Below are 25,541 nucleotides of genomic sequence, written 5' to 3'. Positions count from 1 at the left end.
CTTGCTTTGGATGCTGAACACCAATGGCTAGAGGGATGATAAATTTGTCCATATGTATATCTCCATGCACAGACTGAACTGGACCTGGGTCTCCATGCTGTTTGCAAACCCATCCACGGAGTCAGCAGATGAATACATGCTGGAGGCAGCACTGTGCTGATAACTTTGATGGACTGTTCTATCCAAATTACTGAGTGTCTCTGACAAATATGATTAACTTTCATGCGTTTGTCCACACATTTTGTCAAAATCATTAATGGTTGGGATTAGAAGCTCATTTTCAACTTGGGGCTGAGGGGATGCCTGATCTTTAGCATTTTCTGAGTGTGGGAGACCTGCGCATTTATTCCTCAACATGCTGTGGGGACATGTCACCAATTATGCTACCAAGTCTAACCTAGAAAGTGGGCTTATCGAGCTGCAAGTCCCTCATCGGTGGAGAGTGCAGGTTAAAATATTGTCAATATACTCTTTGACAGTAGTGGCTTCCTCCTCCGAGGAGAAGGAGGAGCTGAGTATCTCAGCAGCTCACCTCTTTGTACTTATTCACTGGGTGCTGTTACTATCTGCATAAGAGAAGTGAGGGAGTTAGTTGTTAAAGAGAGATAAAAGCTCAAACCGATGAATAATGAGTTAGGTTTGATAGTAGGCCTGGGAGAAGAATACAGCATAGAATATTTAAGTCCACTGGGTTGATTGGCCATTGACATCTCTCCATGCCCCAAGATTGCTCATGGTTATTCCTGGGCTAGAACTTCTCCAGTTAGGGAGTGATTAGATTCCCTACAGTGTGGAAATAGGCCCTTCAGCCTAACAAGTCCACACCTAGCCTCTGAAGACCCATTTCCCCCTGATTAATGCACCTAACACTATGGAGAGAAAGTGAGGACTGCAGATGCTGGAGATCAGAGCTGAAAATTTGTTGTTGGAAAAGCACAGACCTTCTTAGACTCATGCCCGAAACATCAATTCTCCTGCTCCTTGGATGCTGCCTGACCTGCTGCGCTTTTCCAACAACACATTTTCAGACCTAACACTATGGGCAATTTAACATGGCCAATTCACCTGACCTGCACATCTTTGGACTGTGGGAGGAAACTGGAGAACCCAGAGGAAATCCACGCAGATGCGGGGAGAATGTGCAAACTCCACACAGACAGTCACCCGAGGTTAGAATCAAACCTGGGACCCTGGTGCTGCGAGGCAGCAGTGCTAACCACTGAGCCACCGTGCCGTATAATTTCCATCAACCCTGCCCTCCTCTAACCTCTGGGTCTTGGATATCTCAAACCAGTCATAGGCCAATGTTTCTTACAAGGAGATGAATGATGAAAGTGGATACAATTATAGTTAATGGAGATGCGTGAGCAGGAGAGGTGGTGAGGTGTCCCCATTGAGTGAATAGGAAGCACAGGTTGTCAAATGGGAGGATGAGATGGATAAAAGTTGTTCAGTGGATATGATGCATGAAATAGTGCAAGTTATGATCCATGAGCTTTGGTAAGAGGTGTGTGCAGTAATACAGTTAAAATGAATAGAGGCAGTGTGGTTGTGGGGCAGTAGAGGGAAAATGGTGGCATTTACGCTTGCAGAGCACAAGATATCATTGACTTTTTTCCTGGACTGCCAAAGCTTCCTTTTCATGTTGGACACAGCACTGACCCAGACTGCTTTTGTACCTCGGTTGACTGTGCTTGATGTCATAACCTTCTGGGGCAGTCAGTTGGAAAGGACTGCTTTCATCTCCACTTACCCTGTACACCAACAACTCAGATCACTGTTTTTGAAGCCATGTGTTGAATGATGAGATTTGAGCACCACAATAGCAAGGGCCAGTTCCAGGAATGCAGCTTTTGAAACAGTGTTGACCTTGTCTTTAAATATAGTGCCAGATGAATACTAGAAAGTTCTGACGATGGCAAGCAGTTCTGCCTCTCCAGCCATGTGATTCCCTAAGAAAGGGGTGCAAGAGCCTGGTTGGATAGTTAATGAGGTGTAGTATAGAGCAAAAGACTGCATCAGAAAAGTTGCTCAAGCCATGACAGTCTGAATACTGTGAATCTTGCTCAACAAAATATTTTAACTGAAAATAGGAAAATTTCAACCACAGTCCAAAAGAACAGACCCAGGGTGGGGTATTGAAAAGCTGTAGATTACAGAATCATACAAATGTAGAAGGAGGTCATTTTGGCCCTTTGTGCCTGCACTGGGTTTTCAACAAGCATCATTAGTGCCAATCCTCATACCCTTGCATGCTATTTCTATCCAAAATAATCATCCAGACCCTCTCTAATGCCTCAATTGAACCTACCTCCATTACATTTATAGGCACTGCATTTCATAACCTAACTGCTCAGTGTGTGAAAGTTTATTTTTCTTACATCCCTCTTGTGATTCTTTGGCGCATCACTTTAAATCAATGCCCTCTTGTTCAATTTGAGATTGGGAACTCCTTCTCCTTTTCTAATATATCCAACCTAGTCTAACTTTGAGAACCTCTATCAAATCTCCTGTCAGCCTTCTTCTCTTCAAGGAAAACAATCCTAAATTCTTCAATCTATCTTCATAACTGAACTTTATCATTCCTGGAACCATTTTTGTAAATCACTTTTGTACTCTCTTCAATGCATTCACATCTTTCTTACAATGTGGTACTATCAACTATACAAAACACTCCAGCGAGGTCTAAAGTGTACAATATCACCTCCTTGCTCTTGGACTCATCACCCCAACTAATAAAGCAGAGTTCTCTGTAATCTTTATTAAATGCTTTCTCCACCTGTTGTGCCATCTTCAATGAGCTTTGCACATGTACACTCATCTCTCCCAACTCCTGCACCCCTTTCGAATTGTATTCTCCATTTTGTATTGTCTCTTAATGTTCTTCCTACCAAAGTACATCCTCTCATGCTTTTGTACATTTAACATTATCTGTCACCTATCTGCCCACTCCACCAACTTGTCTATGTCCTTTTGAAGAACTCCTTGCAGTTTACAACTCTTCCAAGTTTTGTGTCATCTGCAAACTTTGAAATTGTCTCCTACAAACCAAAATCTAGATCATTAACACATATCAATACAGCTCTTCCTTGAATCTAAAAAAAATCCATTGACCATTACTGTCAACACCTTGAGATGGACACACATTGAATTTTAGCACCTCATTTTCTTATCTTGACCGAATTCTGGAAGCCACTACACCAAGACCCTTCTGATCTCACTTGATTCCAATCCCACTCCATAGACCTCTTTGGACACTAACCTACCCTTGTCAGTCACAAGCCTCCATACAATCTGCCATTATATTTGTTCCCTTCTCTTCCATAAAGTTGATCAAACAAAATCCCTAACCTTACACACCATAGTACAAAGCTGATTAGTGCAAACATTTAAGCAAACCTGAACTGGTGATACAAGATTCTCATGCCTTTCTGACTTTATCTTGAAGGTAGGATGTAACTTTAAAGTATTTGTGCATTCATGTCCTGCAAATGCTTTACAATTATGAAGCTGCCATAGGTAGCGTAATGCTCCACATATCACAAACATGCCGCTGACTTCACCTCTGCATTTCAACCTGATGTTGGGGATTCGATCTTGTATTAAGTCACAACTTGAATGCCATAGTTCCCACCCTAATGTGTATACAAAATTCTGCCAAGTTGTTGAGGTTTCTTTGTAGCTTACTCCTTCCTTCTGCATAGGTTCGAAGTCTCCTAATTTATTATCAATGGTACATTTGGAGATATAAGGCTGCTTCAAATGATTAATATTGAATAATATATTGGCTTTGAAAGTGGTACATCATTGATTTACCAGAAGGGTACTGAGGTGTACGGGGTCAAATTATGATCGTAAGGAAACATTACTTGTAATTTCTGTATTTCAATCGTCCATCTTTTGCCTTTCAAACATTTATAATACATCACAAGCCCACCCAAATTCTTGCTAACAATGTCTTCTATGCAATCTTGTCAAAAGAATTCTATCCATATATACAATAAACATGTACAGCCCCTTTCCATTAAGCTGGTGACCAGTTCGAAATATTTAATTCACCAATCAGGCATTAGTAAATCTACATTGCCAATTTTTGATCACATCACTCTCCTCACTATGACTTTGATGATTAAATAGTTGTGACTTCCCACAACTGATTGGTCGATAGCATTCCGGTTTCCTAATCCTTCACTTCTGAAATAATGGAATTATTCTTGACATCTTGATGAAGACTTGACACACTGACTTTGTGGAAATTATCTGGGAAGTTTAAACTTCCAGCACCTTTGATCTGGTAGTTTCTAAAAACACCTCTGTCTGTGAGCTAGAGTCAGAGACCTTAGAGGATTCCAACTTACTTGTCAGGATAGTTACCTAGGAAGAGCTAAAGGATTTACTACCAGTTCTAAATGTTTCCTAGCTACACAACTGTCTACCTATTATTCTCCACTGGAACCCCCATTTCCATCCCTGATGACTTCCCTGGTCCCACTCGACCATATAATTCGACATGACTGACCACACCTCCAACTTGACTCAACTACACATGAAATTCTCAACTAGACTTGACCAGTCCCTATGACTCAAGTAGCCTCCCAACCAAAATACTCCCCTGAGAAGCCTCCTACCTGACCCTACTGCTTCCTCGTAATGACCTGACAACAACCCCTGATTCCTGAACAACATCTCCTAACCTGACTACCTCCTCCCCTACCTGTCACCCTACCCATTCACCCATCTGCCCCTCTAACCCCACATCCAGCCACATCACACCCTACCCACATACCCACCTTACATCCTCACCTACATATCTTTCACTTTTCTCTTGTACTCTTTCTAACAGACCCTGTACATTTAAATTGTGGCTACTACTGGAATAAGGTTGCTACTATTGTAGAAGGGTTCCCACAAAGGTTTCTTACATTCTTCTATTGAAGGATTCCTGTGCTTTGAGGCTTCTACAGGATCCCCCACAGAACACAAGCCCAGAAAAATCACAAATGAGTTAACGGTGCAACCTTTTCTTAACTTATCTATGCTGGAAACAATGATTCAAGCCCCAATCAGAAGATTTGGGCCAATAGTTTCAATCTTCTTAATATCTAAATACAGGAATTGTGCTTATCTAATCCTAGATTTTGGACAAGTAGCCAGGTAAATTAGATGCAATGGCGGGTTTGCAAGAGGTGTGGTGAGGTAAAGCTATAAGTTGGCATTGATGTGTTTTAGATAATGTACAAATCTCAGATAGATTATCTGAGAACAAGAAATTTATTTTTCTCAGGAAATTTAATACAGCCAAATACAAAAATGAATAACTTAAAAATGAAAACTTGAAGATGGTGTGGAATTTCAAACAGCTTTGACCAGGAATCAGATATATAACTTGCAATTGTAAGCACCTTGACAGTTTAATGTTAAACATGTAGAATATTTGATATTGAAAATCAACAAGCTGTGACTGACCAAATGTGACTAGGAATAAATCAACAAATGAGTTAGAAGTCATAGCAAGAAAATAAAACTTCTAAAAATTCACCAGAAAGGAAAGAGGGTTATTGGAATAAGCATAACAAAATTGAGGGGTGTTGCTGGAAAAGCACAGCAGGTCAAACAGCATCCGAGGAGCAGGAGAATCGACATTTCGGGCATGAGCCCTTCATCAACCCTTCATCATCATTCCTGATGAAGGGCTTATGTCCGAAACGTTGATTCTCCTGCTCCTCGAATGCTGCCTGACCTGCTGTGCTTTTCCAGCACCACACTCTCGACTCTGATCTCCAGCATCTGCAGTCCTCACTTTCGCCTAAACATAACAAATTGTTGGAAGTGTCATTTTTATCTATTCTAAGCTTGTTCTCCTTTTTTTGTAACCTGCTATTTCTCTTTCCCTGAAGATCAAATAGCTATTGAGTGGATTGGGGATTTTCTGTATTATGTTATTTGTTAGAGCTATTGGGATGATTATTCAAAGGGCCTTTTCTTTATGTTATTTGTTTGTTTGTGCATGAAAATGCATGACCATTTAATTTTAAGATTTGTTGTGAATTAAGTTATTATTCATTCTCTAATGCTGAGCTCAGGTGTAGATGAAATGTGTACATGTAAGGGCATAATATATTTCTCATTGATATAGATCAAGAATTCTTGAAGTTGAACAATGTGCAATCTTTGAAAATGGCTTGTTATTTTAGGCATGCAGGGTTAAAGAATGGTGCATGAACAAATGAACTCCATAGCGGTAGTAATCTCACCATATTAAAAATTTCCAAAGTCTGCAAAATAATCTATGCAGAAATCCATCTGAGTACAGTTTTTACTGCCTGGCATGAATTGCACACCCATCTTGACTGTGCTAGCCATTCTGATATCATAGACATCCAATTTGAATGTTGTGTATCAAGATTACTCATTGCCAACTGTTTAATCAATGTTCTCATCTTTCTAATCCATCCTTGCCAAAGGCTCTTGCCCACTGTGAGGCTGTCTCCCTCTCCAGGGTGCTGAATAGCACATTTGTTTAGGCCAGAGTCTTCTCACAATTTTCTCCTTTTATCACAAATTCTGCTCACAGCTTGGTCTTCAAATACTTGTATTGCCAAAGGGAACTTTTTTTGATATATATTGAGAAGCTCAAATCCTTGAATCAAAGGTGTTTTGACATAGGCACAATAAGATATATGCGTAACTAAGACTAGAACTGTGATGAGAATGAACAATTTGGAAAGCTTCCTTTTCAACAGCTTTTGCCTGATCTACAAGAATGAAAAAGTAAAAATCACAAGTGAATAGCTAAATGCAATAAATTAGTTATTGACTAATCAATAAAATATGAGGGAAGCATTTTTAGCATCAGAACAATGTGCTAAACTGATTGTTCTGTTGAATACTAACTTGCACTGTTAGAAGAACTAAATTGCCACATAGAGGTAAATTTCATGATGGTTCTTCAGTTTGGCTGTCATTACTTTGACAGATGTGCCAAATAAAAGCAGTTTCAATGTTCTTCCACAGCTTGTGTGCCGAGCTTAGGTTGGATGAGCAGGAGACCATCCATGTCAAGTTCACCCATTGATTTAACTAAATTTTGGTGCAGAATCCTGTGAAAACAGTAGGTAAATCTGTCTGACACAACCTATCAACATCTTCCATCCCAAGTTTAATTTTTCTTCTGTAGTTACTTATGGTTACACTTCCCCCATAGGCTACATGCAAATAATAGCAACAGATATGGCAAACCCTAACTTATATCCCCTTCACTCTTCTTCCTTACAGAGATAAGACTATTGCTATGAGACTGCCATGAATATCCTAAATAGGTACTAAGCCAAGTCGTAGCATCCTAGCATGGATGATGAAACGACTAACTTCTGCCTTTGATTTTTCTGATGCACCTTTTTTCATTAAAGTATCAGAGGAACATTTGAAGGATTTACCAGTGAGTGTAGCATCTTCTATGGGATACGTAATCCCCCTCACAGTATTGAAATGATTGACAAGAGGTAGAAGTCACAAATGATGGTTTTCAGAGGAATCTAACTTAAAAGTTTTTTTTATCAGAAGGTATTTTCTGTTCCTAGGGTAATGTTTAAGTGACTGCTCTGAACAGAAAATATTTTTTCCCACATTGTAACTATTTTCCCAATGTATCCATTAGTTCTAACCTCACAAAAAGAATACCAATTGTACTCCTTTTATCAAGTTCATTCATAATGATTTTGGAAAACTGAGAGTTTGGTAGTGATACAATTCTTGTCAATGTTTGGATTGTGGATGCCAAAACACACTTAGACCTCTTAGTTAAATAGGATAACTTTTAAACAAACATTTCTAAAATGAGTTAAACAATAGAATGAAATAACTTCTTTGATTATCTGACATCTCACTGCAAGTTAAGTACACTAAGTAATATGGCTTACCTTCGATGGGAATTACGATTGCTATTCACATGCCCTCTTCCCGTACAGCCTGGGGTTGGACACCTGAGTACATTCTCATGCATAGCAAGGACTGAATATAGAAAAAGATGCAACAAAACATGTCAGTGTCAGTAATAATGCTGGTTTATTTCACTGTTTTCTACTTAAGTCCATATCTGCATGTAATAACCATTCATCTGTAGGTGTGGTCTGGTCAGAGGCAGGTCCTTAGCTTATTGTTTCTTGCTATTTCATCATGTTTTTGTCAAGAGCGGTTTGACACTGCCTTCCACCCACATTTCCGAAGAAGGGCTTATGCCCGAAACGTCGAATCTCCTGTTCCTTGGATGCTGCCTGACCTGCTGCACTTTTCCAGCCACACATTTTCATCTCTGATCTCCAGCATCTGCAGACCTCACTTTCTCCTCCTTCCACTCACAGGGCCAGGGCAAGCAGGCGGGTCCCAAGGCTATCTCAGATGGAACAGGAATTGAACCGGCATTGTTGGTACTAATCTAAACCATACACTAGCCAGTTAGCCAACTGAGAAAACCAGTCCACACCTCAACATAATATTCAAAAGTAAGAAACTTACATTGGATATATTATACATAACAATACCTGCTTAATATGGGAAGGCAAAGATGCAAATGGAAAGACTGAATTCTGTTTGATGGTAATTTAATGTAAGATTAATATTCAATTTTCTTCATTTGTTTGAAAAATCCTAACATTGGTTGGTGCATTGTTCCATGCCCATTGATAGCCCTGTGGTATTTGCCCAATGAACCATTCACCACAAATACATATCACTCAGAGGTGTTAGCCAGATCTTCCACTATACAGGCAATAGCCTATCTAGATGTTTGCACAAGTTGCAGGATAACATCACAGTGTACCTCAAAGTTTGTTGTAAAAAGGATCAGTGATTTGGGAAATTTAGATCCCAATGGTTGATAGGATCATAAAAAGAATTGAGTAATTTTCAGAAAGGATAAGGTTTCTTCTTGCCTGGGATGGTCTGAAGTTCCTGCCCAGAATCTTCTCATCTATTCTAACTCTGAAGGGTAAGTTGGTTTTCCCAATCAATGATTCTCTGGGATAGAATCATTCCTAAATCTACAAACATTAAGCAGAGGCAGTGGCATAATGTCATAGTGACATAGTGCCTTTGGAGACTAATGTTTGGAGGATAGAGATTCAAACCCCACCATCGTAGACAGTGAAAACTGAACTCCATAAAAAGAAGGAATATAAAGCTAAACTATTGGTGACCCTATAGTCACTGTTAGTTGTTGTTAAAAACTCATCAGGTTTACTAGTGTCTTTCAGAGAAGGAAATCTGCCATCCTGGACTGGCCTCCCGGTCACTCCAGACCCCAATAAGAGCGGTTGACTCTTAACTGCAATGGGCAATAAGGTCTGGTTTAGCCATGGTGCATACATCCCATGAATAAAAAAAAAAGTGTCACTTGATCAGGAACATATATTATTTATATTATTTTAACAATACAGTGGAAAAGTAACAAATAATACATAAATATAATGCTATCCTCCACCAGCATCCAAATCAAGTTTACAGCAACTCAGTAAAAGGGCTCATTTTCATATACAATACACACTGGCCAAGGAGTAGGCTGGTCAATTGCAGTGCTCACCTGATAGCACCAGAGAGTGTCCTTAACCATTTTCCTTTCCAGGCCTCACTTAAATAGGGAAGGGAACTATCGGTGGGATGGTAATTGGTAAAAGTTGTCAATGTGACACACATTAATTTCCTCAAGATATTTGTTAAAATGCCACACAACATGTGGTCAAATTTACAGCTCATGTAATAAAAGGGATAGTAGCAAAATTAATAGAAATTGGTTGAGTGACAGGAAAAGGAGAATATGGATTAATGGATCGGGGTGAGGTAGAGTTTGAAGTGGAGATTTTCAGAAGCTGTTGCTGGGACTCTTGCTCTCCTTGATTTATATTAGTGATGTGGGCCTTGCTGGACAGGGCACAGTTTCAAAATTTTCAGATCATACAAAGCTTTGAAGTACTGGAAACTGCGAAAGATAGCATAGAGTGCCAGAAAGACATAAACAGCTTGGGCAGATAGTGGCAGATAAAATTTAATGCAGATAAATGTGAAGTGATTTATTTTGGTAGGAAGAACACAGAAAGACAATATAACATATTGCATACAAATCAAAAAGGGCTACAAGAGCAGAGAGGACTTGCATGTAAATGTGCATAAATCACTGAAGATCGCAGAATGTTAGAAAGGATGGTTTGTAAAACATACAGTATGTGAGGTATTATTAATAGGGGAACAGAATATCAAAACAAAGAAGTTATGTTAAACATGGATAGAGTATTGCTCCGGCATTAACTGAAGCAATGCATCCAGTTCTGGTCACCACAAATTGTGTCAGATGTATGTCAAAATTGGGCTGGGATCTTATATGTGCCATGAGATCTTTGATATAAAAAAGGCCTCATTGGTAAACTGATAGTTGCCAGACAAAAATAGGTGCCATTCATATTCTCATGAAACTCTTCAAAATAACAGAACTGTCACTATTTGGGAAAATGTTAAAATGGAGATCTGATTCACAAGAGGGTCATAAACTGCGAAGTTATTTAAGATAAAAAAAAACAACATAATTATACACCTCTTTCAATTTTATGCTCCACTGATTTCAGTGCAGGGAAATAAATGTAGTGTGGCTACATGAAAAATGTCATTTGTGATTACGTTTAGAGCTGATTCCATTCTGTGGCAAGAACAGAAAACTGGAGAAATTGAAACATGAACATGACATTACAGATCACACAGGGAAGTACTTGAGAGGTTACAATATAATCAAGGACTCTGTGCAGAAATACGTGTTTCAGATGCTATAATTACAATACAGTTGTGAACAAGTTGTTGAGAATGTGCAGAATGATGGTACTTTTAAAAGGGAGGGTAACTTTCTTAGGGAGATAATTGGGACCAGTTGCAATATCAGCCAGCATGGGGCAAAGAAAGAGAACTGGGTAGTCAGCAATTTAGCATGAATGAGATTTTGTAGTGGAATATGCATCTGAGTCGATAGGTTAACTTTCGCAGCGTGGACTTGGGGAAAAAAAATAAAAGTAAATGTCCAGGAGTTAAAATCTACAGCATCATATGCCATAGTGCAATTTATTTATTAAACAAAACAAAATGAGAGGGGTTTCAATGGTAATTGACTAAATGGTTACAATCAGGGGAAAGAAATGCATGGAATCTTCGAAACTGGAATGGAGCTGTTGCAGAGGAAATGATCGAAAGGTGTTTAAAGAGACAGTTTATGCCATACAACAGTAGGCAACTTTGACAAAAGGAAAGTAAAACCTGAGAGAGAATTATGAATCTAACAATGCCTAGTGATGGATATTTAAACTAATCCTGTGTCTGATGTTGTAAAATCTGCACCTCCTTATTGGGAGAGAAGTTGTGGAACATGCTGCAGGAATGATCAGGAGTAATAGTTGTGCTAGAGATAAAGGCGTCAAAGTTGAGGATGAGAAAGCAGTTGTGTAAATTTATGACTACAGAAGTTTCATGGAAAATAGAAAACTAAAGGTGATTTATTTGTTACTTTGAAAGTGCATCTTTAAGTGACAATGTTGAGACTTTTTCTCTGGAGCAGGTGCAGTAGGAAGTAGAATGTAAGGAATTGAAGAGATGTGGGTGGTAAGCATTACAAGAAATAGGAGGTTGTGTAGGCCTTTCACCATTTGGCCTATTTGTTATTCATTAAGACCATGACTGACCTCACTCAGCTGCACCTCTTGCACATACTCAGATGCTTTAATTCCCTTTGTACTCAAAAACTTATTCATTTCTTACTTGAATAAATTCAACAAATAAACATTCTCAGTTCTCTGGGGTCGAGATTTCCAAGGGATTTCAAAACTTCAAGTGAAGAAAGTTAAAAATCACACATCACCAAGTTATAGTCCAACAGGTTTATTTGGAAGCACTAGCTTTCGTAGCGCTGCTCCTTCGTCAGGCGGTTGCTTGACAAAGGAGCAGCGCTCCGAAAGTTAGTGCTTCCAAATAAACCTGTTGGACTATAACCTGGTGTTGTGTGATTTTTAACTTTGTACATCCCAGCCCAACATCGGCATCTCCAAACCAAGTGAAGACATTTCTCTTTACTTCAGTCCAAACCTCTTACTCTGTGATTATGCTCACTGGTGCTATGTTCCCTAGTCAGGAGAATCATTTTTGCAATATCTACCCTGTAAAAATTATTTTTAAGAGTGTGTATGTTTGTACTGGAACACTTCTTATTTTTCTAAATGCAGGTAATATAAGCGCAATCTGTTCAATCCTTTCTCATTAGACAATTCTCTCCTTCCATAAGTCAGCCTGTTAAATTTTGTTGTAATGCTTTGAAAGTAAGCATCTCCTTTCTTTGCTAAGAAGACTAAAGCTGTAAATGTCTATGTCAGGTTTGGTTTCAACCAAGGTCCTATTTAATTTCAAAAAACTTTTTAACTTTTATCGACTCATGTCATTGTTATCATATGGAAAGAAATCATTCAGCTCCTTGAGACGATGTCAGCTCTCTGTACAGCTATTCAATTAACTCCATTCTATGGTGCCAACTCCAAACCTCTGTAAGTTTAGTTCACAAAAATATCCATTCAATCATATTTGAAATAATTAATCATTTTCATTTTCAAGACCCTTAAAGGCAGCAAATTTCAAGCCATCACTATTCACTGTGTAAAAACAAAGTTTCTCCTCACATTCCCCTGCGTTTCTTGACAAATCTCTCTCCCTTTGTTCTTATACCATCGATTAATGACAATATCTTTTCTTTGACTGTCTTACCTCAACCTGCTATAATCCTATACATCTCTACCAAAACTCCTCCAAACTCCTTTGCTCCAAACGTCTTCAAATTAACCTTAACCCTAACCTTGTAGCTGAAGTCCTTCAATTCTGGAATCATTCTTGTAAATTGCCTTTGCACATACTCAAAGGCTCTCATATCCTTTGAAAAGCATCATAAGCAGAACTGAATAAGTACTCTAACTAGAAATTTATACAGGATCAGCATTACTAGAAGTTATAGGAGCAGAATTAGGCCATTTGGCCTATCGCTTCTGCTCCAGCAGTCGATCATGGCTGATATGACTTGAATTCCACAACTCCCTTCAGCAACAAGTTCCACAGATTAGCCAGTGAAGAAATTCTCATTTCAGTCTTAAAGAGTTGTCCTTTCAGTCTAAAGCTGTGCCCTCTGGTCCATTGACTCTCCTATTTTTTGGAAACATTTCCTCCATATCAATTCGATCCAGGCCTCACAGTATTTTGCAAGTTTTAATCAGATCCTCCCCCTCTCTTCATCCTTCTAAACAGCATTGAGTTCAAACCCAGAGGCCTCAACCTGTCCTCATATGACAAGCCTTTCATCTCTGATTATTCTTGTAAAGTTCCTTTTGGCACTATTTAACACCTGTACAGGGCCCAAAACTGCTCATAATATTCCAAATGTGGCCTGACCAGAGCCTTATACAGCCTCAGCAGAACATTTTTGATCTGTGTTCTAGCCCTCTTAAAGTGAATGCCAATAATGCATTTGTCTTTCTAACCACCAAAAGAACCTACATGTTAACCTTAAGAGAATTCTGAACTAAAACTCTCAAGTCCACTTGTGGTTCAGATCTCCAAAGCCTTTCACTAGTTAGAAAATAGTCTACACTTCTATCCTTTTCCTCCTCACCTAGCATATCCAAGTCCTTCTGTAGCCTCCATAATTCCTCAACATCACTTATCCCTCACTTATTTTTGTGTCATTTGCAAACTTAGCAACAATGCTAAGTTCCTTCATCCAGATTGTGAATGTATGTTGTGAACGATTAGATTAGGTTCCCTACAGTGTGAAAATAGGCCCTTTAGCCCAACAAGTCCATACCGACCCTCCGAAGAGCAACCCACCCAGACCCATTCCCCTACATTTACCCCTGACTAATGCACTTAATACTACGGGCAATTTAGCATGGCCAATTCACCTAATCTGCACATCTTTGGAATGTAGGAGAAAACCTGAGCACCCGGAGGAAACCCATGCAGACCTGGGGAGAATGTGCAAACTCCACACAGATAGTTACCCAAGGTGGGAATTGAACCCAGGTCCCTGACACTGTAAGGCAGCAGTGCTAACCACTGAGCCACTGTGCCACCACAATAGTTGAGCTCCTAACGCTGATACCTGTGGAACACCACTAGTCACTGGCTGCCATCCTGAAAAAGACCCTTTTATCCTTGCTTTCTGTCTTCTGCCAGTTAGAATTCTTTATCCATGCCAGTCCTTGCACCAAACACCATGAGCTCTAATGTTATTTAGCAGTATCCTATCAAAAGCCTTCTGTAAATCCAAATAGATCATGTCCACTGGCTCTCTTTGTCTAACTTGCTCATTACCTCCTCAACAAATTCTTATGAATTTATCAGGCATTATTACCACTTGATGAAGCCACACTGGCTCAGTCCTATTTCACCATGAACTTCCAAACACTCAGCAATCTCATCTTTAACAATGGATTCTAAAATCTTAATTGTGACCGAGGTCAGGTTAACGAGTTCATAGTTTCCTCTCTTCTACCTCCCTGCCTTCTTAAATAGGAGAGCTACATAAGTCATTTTCCAATTATCTGGGACCCTCACTGACTCCAGTGACTTTTGAAAGATCATCACAGATGCCTCTACAATCTCCTCAGCTATCTCCTTCAGACCTCTAGGGTCCAGGTAATTTATCTATCTTCAGACCTTTCAGCTTCCTTTTCTCCTCTTCCTTTAACTCTCTTGAAGTCCTGACATGTTGTGAATGTCTTCCGCTGTGAAAACTGACAGGAAAGTACTGATTCAGTTCTTCTGTCATTTCTTTGTTTCCCCATTATGACTTCTCCAGCATCATTTCCATTAGTCCAATGTTCACTCTTGCCTTGCTCTTAAATTTTAGATGTATATAAAAAAACTATTGTAATCCTTTTTTTATTACTAAATAGCTTACTCTCATATTTCATCCCCCTCATATTTCTTTTTAGTTATCCTCTACAGCTTGTTAAAAGATTCCCAATTTTCTGATTTTCCACTAATTTTCAACAAATTATATACTTTTCTTTTGCTTTTATGCCATCCCTGACTTCTCTTATCAACCACGGTTGCCTCATTTACCCTTTAGTGTGTTTCTTCTTCCTTGAGATGAATTTCTGATATATCTCCCAAATTACCCCAGAAACAGCTGTCATTGCTGCTCTACGATCTTTCCTGCTAGGCTCCCCTTTCAACTCGGGCAAGCTCCTCCCTCATGTCTTTGTAGTTACCTTTACTCAATTGTAATGCTGTTACATCTGAGTTAATCTTTTATTTCTAAAAATACAAGGTAAGTTTTAACATATTATGGCCACTGGTCCCTCAGCGTTCCTTACCTTCAGTTCCCTAATCAAGTCTGCCTCATTACACCTCACAAAATCCAGAATTGCCTCTTCCTAAGTGGCGTCCACCACAAGCTGTGCCAAAAAGACATTAAGTAGACATTCCATGAATTCCTTTTCTTGAGATCCAATACCAGCCTGATTTTCTCAGTTTACCTTCATAGTGAAGGCCCCCATGATTATTGCATTAGTGCCTTTCTTACATGCCTTTTCTACCTCCTAATTTATTTTCGTTCCAAGATCCTGGCTACTGGTAGAAGGCTTGTACCCATCTCCCACCAGGGTCTTCACGAGCTTCCTTGCACAGATTCTATGTTGTACAACTTGACATCATTTCTTGCTATTGCTTAACAATTTCTTATGAATGAGCCAACTCTGCCCTCTCTGCTCATCTGTTTGTCCTTTCTATACAACATGCATCCTTGGATGTTTAGTTCCCAAAATTACCCCTTGCAGTCATGTTACTGTGATACTCAACACATCATTCCTGACAAATTCAATTTGCGTTATTAGCTCATTTACCTTGTCTCATGTACTGCATTTAACTAAGTACAACACCCTCATACCTGCATTAATTGCCAACTTCTCACTTATCTGACGTGTCTGAAGTTAGATTTCTGTGCTTCCATAATGTCTTTCCTACTACCTGTTCTGGAAAATTTAACCCTCTGCTGAGCACCCCTCACCCTTTTAATGTTTTCCATAACTATCCATGCAACTGAACACCACTAGCCCCACCACCTTGATAACAAACATCAAGCTCCACTATTTAGTTTAAAATCCTATCCACAGCCCTAGTTATGTGATTCATAAAGACTTTGGTTCCAGCATGATTGCAGCTTCCTCTGTACCCAGTACTAATGCCATTGTCTTATGAATTCAAGTCAGTTTCTCCCACATTAATCTCTGAGCCTCACATTCACCTCTTTAATTTTGTTGACCCCTGTGGCTCAGGAAGAAATTCAGAGATTATGAACTTTTTGGTTCTGCATTCTAATTTAGCCTCTAACTGCCCATAGTTCCTCAGCAGAACCTTTTCCACTTTCTACGTAAATTGTTGTGGTTCTGCTCGCCGAGCTGGAAGTTTTTGCTGCAAACGTTTCGTTCCCTGGCTAGGGAACATCATCAGTGCTGTTGGAGCCTCGTGTGAAGCGCTGCTTTGATGTTTCTTCCGGTATTTATATTGGTTTGTTCTTGCCGTTTCCGGGTGTCAGTTTCAGCTGCAGTGATTTGTATGTGGGGTCCAGGTCGATGTGTCTGTTGATGGATGTTCTTGCCGTTTCCGGGTGTCAGTTTCAGCTGTAGTGGTTTGTATATGGTGTCCAGGTCAATGTGTCTGTTAATGGAGTTTGTGGATGAATGCCATGCTTCTAGGAATTCTCTGGCTGTTCTCTGTCTGGCTTGTCCTATGATAGTGGTGTTTTCCCAGTCAAATTCATGTTGCTGGTTGTCTGAGTGTATGGCTACTAGAGATAGCTGGTCGTGTCGTTTTGTGGCTAGCTGATGTTCATGGATGCGGATTGTTAGCTGTCTTCCTGTTTGTCCTATATAGTGTTTTGTGCAGTCCTTGCATGGTATTTTGTAAACTACGTTAGTTTGGCTCATGCTGGGTATTGGGTCCTTTGTTCTAGTGAGTTGTTGTCTGAGCGTGGATGTTGGCTTGTGTGCTGTTATGAGTCCTAAGGGTCGCAGTAGTCTGGCTGTCAGTTCTGAGACGCTCCTGACGTATGGTAGAGTGGCTAGTCCTTTTGGTTGTGGCATGTCCTCGTTCCGTGGTCTATCTCTTAGGCATCTGGTGATAAAGTTGCGCAGGTATCCGTTTTTGGCGAATACCTTGTATAGATGTTCCTCTTCCTCTTTTCGCAGTTCTGGTGTATTGCAGTGTGTTGTGGCCCTTTTGAATAGTGTCCTGATGCAGCTTCGTTTGTGTGTGTTGGGGTGGTTACTTTCATAGTTTAAGACTTGGTCTGTGTGTGTTGGTTTCCTGTGTATCCTTGTGGTGAATTCTCCGTTGGGTGTTCTCTCTACTAACACGTCTAGGAATGGGAGTTGGCTATCCTTTCCCTCTTCTCGTGTGAATCGGATTCCTGTGAGTGTGGCGTTGATGATTTGGTGTGTTTTTTCTATATCTGCGTAATTTCTACGTAAATTGTTAGGACCTCCGTGAGCTACAACAAATGGAAAGGTAATAAATTGGGGGATGGAAAATTAGGCAGAAACTAGGGAGTAGGCGAAGGTGAGATCTGCAGGTGCTGAAGATTAAAGCCAGAAGTGTGGTGCTGAAAAAACACAGCAAGTCAGCAGCATTCAAGGAGCAGGAAAATTGGCGTTTTGAGCATAAGCCCTTCATCAGGAATGAGGCTGGGAGCCTCGGGGGTAGAGAGATAAATGGGAGGGGGGTGGGGTTACGGAGGAAGGTAGCTGAGAGTGCGATAGGTAGATGGAGGTGGGGTTGAAGGTGATAGGTTGGAGGGAGGGCGGAGCGAATAGGTGGGAAGGAAGATGGACAGGTAGGGCAGGTCATGTGGACAGTGCTGAGCTGGAAGGTTGGAACTAGGATAAGCTGGGGGGAAGGGAAATGAGGGAATTGGTGAAATCCACATTGATGCCATGGGGTTGGAGGGTCACAAGGTGGAAGTGAGGCATTCTTCCTCCAAGTGTCGGTGGTGAGTGAGGGAGTGGTAATGGAGGAGGCCCAGGACCTGCATGTCCTTGGCGGTGTGGGTGGGGGAGTTGAAATGTTTGGCCATGGGGCAGTGGGATTGGTTGGTGTGGGTGTCCCAGAGATATTCTCTGAAGTGCTTTGCGAGTAGTCGTCCTGTCTCCCCAATGTAGAAGAGACCGCATTGGGAGCAATGGATACAGTAAATGACATGTGTGGAAGTGCAGTTGAAACCTTGATGGATGTGGAAGGCTCCTTTGGGGCCTTGATTGGTGGTGAGGGGGGAGGTGTGGGTGCAGGTTTTGCATTTCCTGCAGTGGCAAGGGAAGATGCCAAGAGGAGACGGTGGGTTGTTGGGGGGGGGGGGAAGAGGGGGGGTGGCATGGACCTGATGAGGTAGTCACGCAGGGAATGGTCTTTACAAAACGTGAATAGGGGTGGGGAGGGAAATATATCTGTGGTGGTGGGGTCCGTTTGTAGGTAGAAGCTAGGAAGTGTTAATTGGGAGGAGCCGTTATTAGGCAAGTCCACATTTGACATGCAGGCATTTTTTAAAGACCTACTGATGAGAGTTCAGGACCAGCATGTTCCAGTAAGTAGGAAAAACAAGGATGGTAAGGAAAGGGACCCTTGGATAATGAGGGAGGTTGTGAATTTAGTCAAAAGGAAGAAAGAAGCACATGCAAAGTTTAGGAAACTAAAGTTGTTCAGGGCTCATGAGAAATATAAAGGAAGCAGGAAGGGGCCATGAAATGACCATGGCAAATAGGATTAAAGAGAATCCCAAGACATTCTAGACATACAATAAAAACAAGAAGATAATTAGAGAGAAGGTAGGGCCACTCAAGGATAAAGCAGAGAACTTGTGCTTGGAAACAGAGGATGTGGGTGAGATCATGAATGAGTACTTTTGAGTTGGTAATCACCCAGGAGAAGGATAGGGAGAACAATGAGTTTTGTGTGGAATATGCCAATATGCTGGGGCATTTTGAATTCAAGAAGCAAGTTGTATTGTGTCTCTTGAAGAGCATTAAGGTGGATAAAGTCCCCAGGGTCTGATGGTATTTATCCCAGGTTATTGAGAGAGGTAAGAGAGGAGATTGCTGGGCCTTAACCTCACTGGAGAGTTCCTGGACAACTGGTGAGTAGCTAATGTCGTTCCTCTATTCAAGAAGGGAAATAGGAATAATCAAATAAACTATAGACCAGTGAGTCTCACATCAGTGGTTGGGAAGCTATTGGAGAGAATTCTTAGGGATAGAACTTATGAGCACTTGGAAGAACATGGTCTAATTATAGGCAGTCAGCACAGCGTCGTGCAGGGAAGGTGACTAAATTGACTGAATTTTTTGAGGAGATGATGAAGATGATTAATGAGGGTAGAGCAATGGATATTGTTTACATGGATTTTAGTAAAGCTTTCAACAAGGTCCATCATGGTAGGTTCATCCAGGAGATTAAGATGCATGGGACTTAGCCGCTTAGATTCAGAATTGGCTTGCCTAAACAAGATAAAGGGTAGTAGTCGAAGGGTGTTTTTCAGGCCAGAGGCTTGTGAGTAGTAGTCCGCAGGGATCTGTATAGGACTTCTACTGTTTGTGATATATAGAAATTACTTGGGTGAAAATGTAGATGGATGGTTGAGTAAGTTTGTAGATGACACCAAGACTGGTGGGGTTGTGGATAATGTAGAACGTTGTCAAAGGATATATCAGGATATAGATCAGTTGCAGATATGGGCAGAGAAATGGCAAATGGAGTTTAATCCGTGTAAGTGTGAGATACTGCACTTTGGGAGGCCAATGTTAAGGAAAAGTATACAGTTAATGGCAGGACCCTGAACAGCATTGATGTACAGAGGGATCTTGGGGTTCAAGTCCACAGTTCCCCTGTGGCATCAACTAGCAAAACCAGAGTCAATGGGAATCATGGGAAACTCTTAATTGGTTTGGGCCATACCTGCCACAAAGGAAGATAGTTGTGGTTGTTGGGTATCAGTCATCTCAGCTCTAAACTATAGGAATTCCCCAGAGTGCTAAGTCCACATTTCTTCAGTTGCTTCATCAATGACTTTCCCTCTGTCATAAGATCAGAAGTGGGAATATTTGCTGATGATTTGCTAAAAATTTAGCATCAATAATGACACCTCAGACATTGAAGCAGTCCATGTGCAAATACAGCAAGCTCTGGACAATATCCAGTTTTGGGCTGAGAAATGTCAAGTGATATTTGCAATATTTAAGAGCCAGGCAATGACCATATCCACCAAAAGAGAAGCTAATCTTTTTCCCTTGACATTCCATCACTGAATCATCACAGTCAATGTCTTAGGGAGTACCATTCACCAGCCACATATATAATGTGACCATAAGATGCAGAAATAGAAGCAGGTAACTCAGCTGATTGAGTGTTATTCTGCCATAAAATGAGATCATGGCTGATCTGATAAACCTCAATTCTACTTGCCTGCCTTTTCTCCACAATCCTTGATTCCCTTACTGCTCTATATCAGCTTTGAACATATTTAACTACATAATTTCTTCAGCCCTCTGTGCAAAAGAGTTTCGCAAATTCACTAAACAAAAAAAAAGAACTGCAGATGCTGGAAATTAGAAACAAAACCAGAAATTGTTAGAGAAACTCAGCAGATCTGGCAGCATCTGGGGAAAAATGGCAGTTAAACGTTTCGGGGAGTGTGACCTTTCTGACATTTAGAGGCCTCCTGAGATTAGGCACAAGATAATCCCGTGGTCTTGGTATTGAATAATTTCATCAAAATGCAGGCAGGCATCAACAGCAGGCAGGCCAGTCAGAAGCCATTGGCAAACTAGGTCAAAGGATGAGGCATTCAGCAATATTATAATATGTCACATATATAAATATTGTTGACTACATTTTAGGCACTGCACTTTAATGTGATTCATACTGAGGCTAAAATGAATAAACAAGGGATGTATTAGAGCTTGGCCTACACATATCTTCCACACTTACACCCAACTTGTGAATGGGAGTACAGAATCAGTAATGATTTTACTTATCTCATGAGGCAAAGGTTTATTCTACTTTTCAGCTTTTCAAGTTCCCAGTCAATGCTCACTGGCATACAATATCAAAAGTTGCACAATACCAGGTCATTGTCCAACAGGTTTATTTGAAATTACCTGGTACCGTGTGACTTTTGACTTTATCCATCTCAGTCCAACACTAGCACCTCCACACACAGGAATACAGTGAACAGTTCACTCCCCACACTCCCTCATAGCACAATTGTCTGCTGACAGAAGTTGCACAAAGTTCCACCTCTCTCAAGTTAAACACACAGAATGCTCAAGCATTTCGGGGCAATTTTGCAGCCTACACAAACTCCAAAATGTTGAAGGCTAGACAAGGAGCTATCTCAGGACTCCTCTCAACCTGCTGCCTATTATGAAACGCCTCACTGTTCAACACTTGGTTGTTATATCCTGATTGAAGTCTTATAAGCAACCTAACTATAGCTCCATCTACTGTTAATGTGTTGTCTCACTGACAGCTGCTTTTTCCCTAATGGTAAGTGGGACTTGTAAAAAGTGAGACTTGCATAAAGCATTTAATCAAACAGATAAGAAAGCATTATTCTACAGCAGAAATATTCAAGCACTGCAAAAATAAACAGGTCCATGTGATATTTTGCATTAATTGGGACTGCTTGCTATATAACTGACAGAAAGTTGGCGCAAGTTCAAACCTAGCTCTTTCATCTTGAAAATGAGTTTCATTTAGGTTCTCTTGTCTTCCTGCACTTGCCAGTGCATTGCTCTATCACATTCTCTTTTTGGACTACACTGCAAGATCCTGTTGGACTTGTCAAAGCATTGAAACTTCACCTGAAAGAGACGTATGCTCTGTTCTATTATGATCCTGATGGAAATGGAAGCAGCTTTATATCTTTGTTCTATGTTAGCCTGAGGCTTTTTACTCAAGGTGTCTGCCTTTTATTGGAGCTGATGGCCTTTGTCTCCCAGCAGCAGTTGCTGTATGGTCCAAGGACTTTGGAAGGAGACAGGAACCTGTGAGTTCTTTCATATATAAGAGTCATGGTAGCTTCCAGAATATCTGGCAAACACTTCGAAAATCTTGTATCAATTGTCACAGGTTGAATTTTGAAGGAGTGGAAGCCATCTCTACTGAAGAACTCTGCAGGTTTATGGTTGGACACTCTCAAAGCAACATGAGTGCAGTCTATACTACCTTGTACCTGAGGGAAGCCAGTGATGGTGAAGAATCACACTGACTGAATGCTTGACTCTCCTCATCATGGTGAAAGGAGTATGAACAAGTGTTATTCAGAGAAGATGGAATCAATGATATCCCAGATGTATCTGTGTGTTGAGCATTGGAAGCTGTCACTGTGCTACACAGTTGCTGTTAGAAACAAGACAAGACACTGCTATAAACATGAATGCTGTTGAGACCTTGGTGGCATTCAGGATGGTCTGGCTACCCAAGTCATCTGAGTGCATGCCATGTACAAGATGATAAGTTTTGTGATAATACTTCAATACTTTCTCAGTCCAGGCTTGCACTGTGTTCCAAAATCTGTAGAAAGTGACAGCAAGATCTGTAGTTGCAGGTTTGTGTAATTCTCCTTCACCTTCTTGGGTCAAAATTTATCTACCACCTCTCCCTCTCAGGCTGTACAGAAGCCATTTGTGGTTACTGTCCCTGCTGGATTTATTGGACCAATTTATAATTGCTGGCTCTTTTGTCACAGAAAGCAAAGCAAAGTCATAAGGACTCCAGCAATGATGTGTCCATGTCAGATGCATGAGCTAATAATCTGTGGGGAATTACCATTTCAATAGCGGGTCAATCACAATGAGACATGGTATGCCAAGGAGGTTTCACAGGACAAAGTCATGCCTTAATAAGGAGCTCTGACATGGATAATGTTACCCAAATGTTTGTGTTAGGACCAAAATTTTCTTGCAGTATTGGGAAGTGATACACTCTTCTTAACTGGAGACCCCAGTAACTCTGTTTCTTGAAAATACCCTGTTTTCGCTTAAGCTCTATAGAACGCTATTGGTCTACCCCGATTCTCCCTTTTGTGTCACCATTGCCTCAGCGATCTAATTCAACAAACAACATCCCCAAATTTGAAATTTATTTTCTCTATGGACTGTCCTTTGAAAAAAATACTGATCATAATTCCTAAAACCCAGTGTCCCCAGTTCAGAGACTAATGCCTCCACTTTACCCTAATTAATGTACCTGTAAATCTGGACTGGTTGCATTTGACCTACAGAACTGACTAATGTCCAATAGACTGAAAGGGCACATTCTGAATCTGACAGAACAAATGCCTGACTCGCCATGGTCAACATTCTGGACTAGAATCAGACAAGTACTCCAACTGAGTGTGGAGTATTCTCTGACTGACTGTAATACAACTTGTTCCCACTAAGGACTGGTGCCCTTTGACTTTCAGACATAGCCATTTGGTAGAAGCACTAAGTTGTTGGCAAATTGTGTTGATGTGACATTGGTGTAGTATGATATGTCCACCCACTTGACTGTTCAGCTCTCCCAATCATGACAAGATTGCACTAGAAAGCAATGCAAGCCTTCCAAAGTCCTCAGGCCATACAGCAAAAGCTGCTGAGAGAGAAAGTAAATGCAAGGCGAGTAAGTATTAATAAAGTCAAAGGGCAAAAAATTACTTTGTATTTAGATGGATGCAGTGTGTATGTATCCAAGGTAAAATGGCAAAGGTATGCAAGTCATAAATGTCCCTGAGTTCCAGAGTGAAGACCTTAGGGTGTGAAGTGGAGTGAGAGTTGGTTTGAAAGCCATGATGATGTGTTACTTTAGCCTCAAGTTTTGTGATGGCGATTTGCTTGGATGAAGGATAGAAGAGGAAGGTGTCCCTGGAACATGCATGAAAACGGTAGGGAAGACAGAGTTGGACGAGGGCCCAAAGAAGCAACTGGCGAGCTGCTGCCACTATTAGAGTCATTGACTCAGAAATATACAGCACGGAAACAGACCATTTGGTCCAACTCGTCCATACCAATCAGATATTCGAACATAATCTAGTCCCATTTGTCAGCACATGGTCCACATCCCTCTAAACCCTTCCTATTCATAAACCCATCCAGATGCCTTTTAAATGTTGTAATTATATCGGACTCCACCACTTCCTCTGGCAGCTCATTCCAGACACGCACCATCCTCTGCATGAAAATGTTGCCCCTTAGGTCCCTTTTAAATCTTTCCCCTCTCACCCTAAACCTATGCCCTCTATTCTGGACTCCCCACCCCAGGGAAAAGATCTTGTCCATTTACCCTTCCCATGCCTCTCTCAATTTTATAAACCTCTATAAGATCACCCCTCAGCCTCTGATGCTCCAGGGAAAACAGCTCCAGCCTATTCAAGCTCTCCCTATAGTTCAATTCCTCCAACCCTGACAACATTAACTACTCTGACTTTCATGTTGGAAATTGGTGACTTCTAGATCCTTAGGGGAGACGATGAACATTGGAAGCTTCATAAAAATAAGACAAGTTGTGCTAACAATGAGATGAAAATGCATGAAAATAAGCCAGTCATTGTTCATTTGCGAGACTCACAACACACAACTAAATATTAAAGACTAAATTGGAAACTTTTCTCAATGTCATGAATCCAATTTTTTATTTTGGCTATATTTTCCCAACTTTCTAGCCATTACCCACACTGCGCAAGGGTATGTAAAATCTGTCCGAGTTGTTTGAATTGATTTATTACGATCAAATTTATACTAACTTCAACATCACAGTTATGATTTTAAAGTCTGGTCACCACCTCTCCTACTTTTCTATAATGATAAAAGTTACAGTGGTATAGGAAAAAAGACAAGGTTGTGGAACTAATTGGAAATCCCTTCCTTAGAACTGGCACAGACAGAAAAGAGCGCTGCTGGTTAGGCAGCAGCTGAGAAGCAGGAGAGTTGATGTTTCAAGCATAAGCTCTTCATCAGGATTTTGGGGGGGAGGGAGGGCATCTAAATTCCTGGTGAAGAGCTGCTCCTTGGATGTTGCCTGACTGTATTTTTCGAGCACCACACTTTCTGACTGATCTTCAGCATCTGCAGTCCTCACTTTTTCCTCACATACACAAAAGAGCTGAATTGTGCTTCTTTAGAGTGATATTCAATGATTGTAATGGGAAAGGTTTTCTTGAAATACAACATCTATTTATTTTGTTAGTTTTCTTTCAGTTGTCAGTCTTCATTTCATTCAGGGGTTCTTGTCCACTACTTCTTCAGTGCCTCTTTCGATACTAAGAACCACAGAAATTGGGAGAGAGCATGATAAGATGAGAGTTGAAGGCTTACAGGGGCTACACTATCTTAAATGTGGCATTGCACTCCATGCAAGCATTTCTAGTACCTTAGCCAGCTCAATGAACCAGACTCCAGAACATTGGCACTACTGTTATAGCTTGTTATAATACTTGATGCTGTTCT

The 25,541-nt window shown here is 40.6% G+C and overlaps 1 protein-coding gene across 1 annotated transcript in view; it reads right to left on the bottom strand.

Moving 5' to 3' along the window:
• The window catches only part of st18 (ST18 C2H2C-type zinc finger transcription factor), a 177,493-nt gene that overhangs the window by 108,179 nt on the left and 43,773 nt on the right, over positions 1–25,541 (bottom strand). Inside the window, exon 5 of the mRNA XM_060824030.1 lies at positions 7,920–8,010. Within this exon, the coding sequence (XP_060680013.1) occupies positions 7,920–8,010 (91 nt within the window). The remainder of the gene's footprint in view (positions 1–7,919; positions 8,011–25,541) is intronic.

The sequence above is a fragment of the Hemiscyllium ocellatum genome, chromosome 4 (genome assembly GCF_020745735.1).
Source record: "Hemiscyllium ocellatum isolate sHemOce1 chromosome 4, sHemOce1.pat.X.cur, whole genome shotgun sequence".
In the NCBI taxonomy this organism is placed as follows: Eukaryota; Metazoa; Chordata; class Chondrichthyes; order Orectolobiformes; family Hemiscylliidae; genus Hemiscyllium; species Hemiscyllium ocellatum.
The sequence above is the reverse complement of the archived record's forward strand: the minus strand, read 5'-3'. Positions and strand labels throughout refer to the sequence as shown.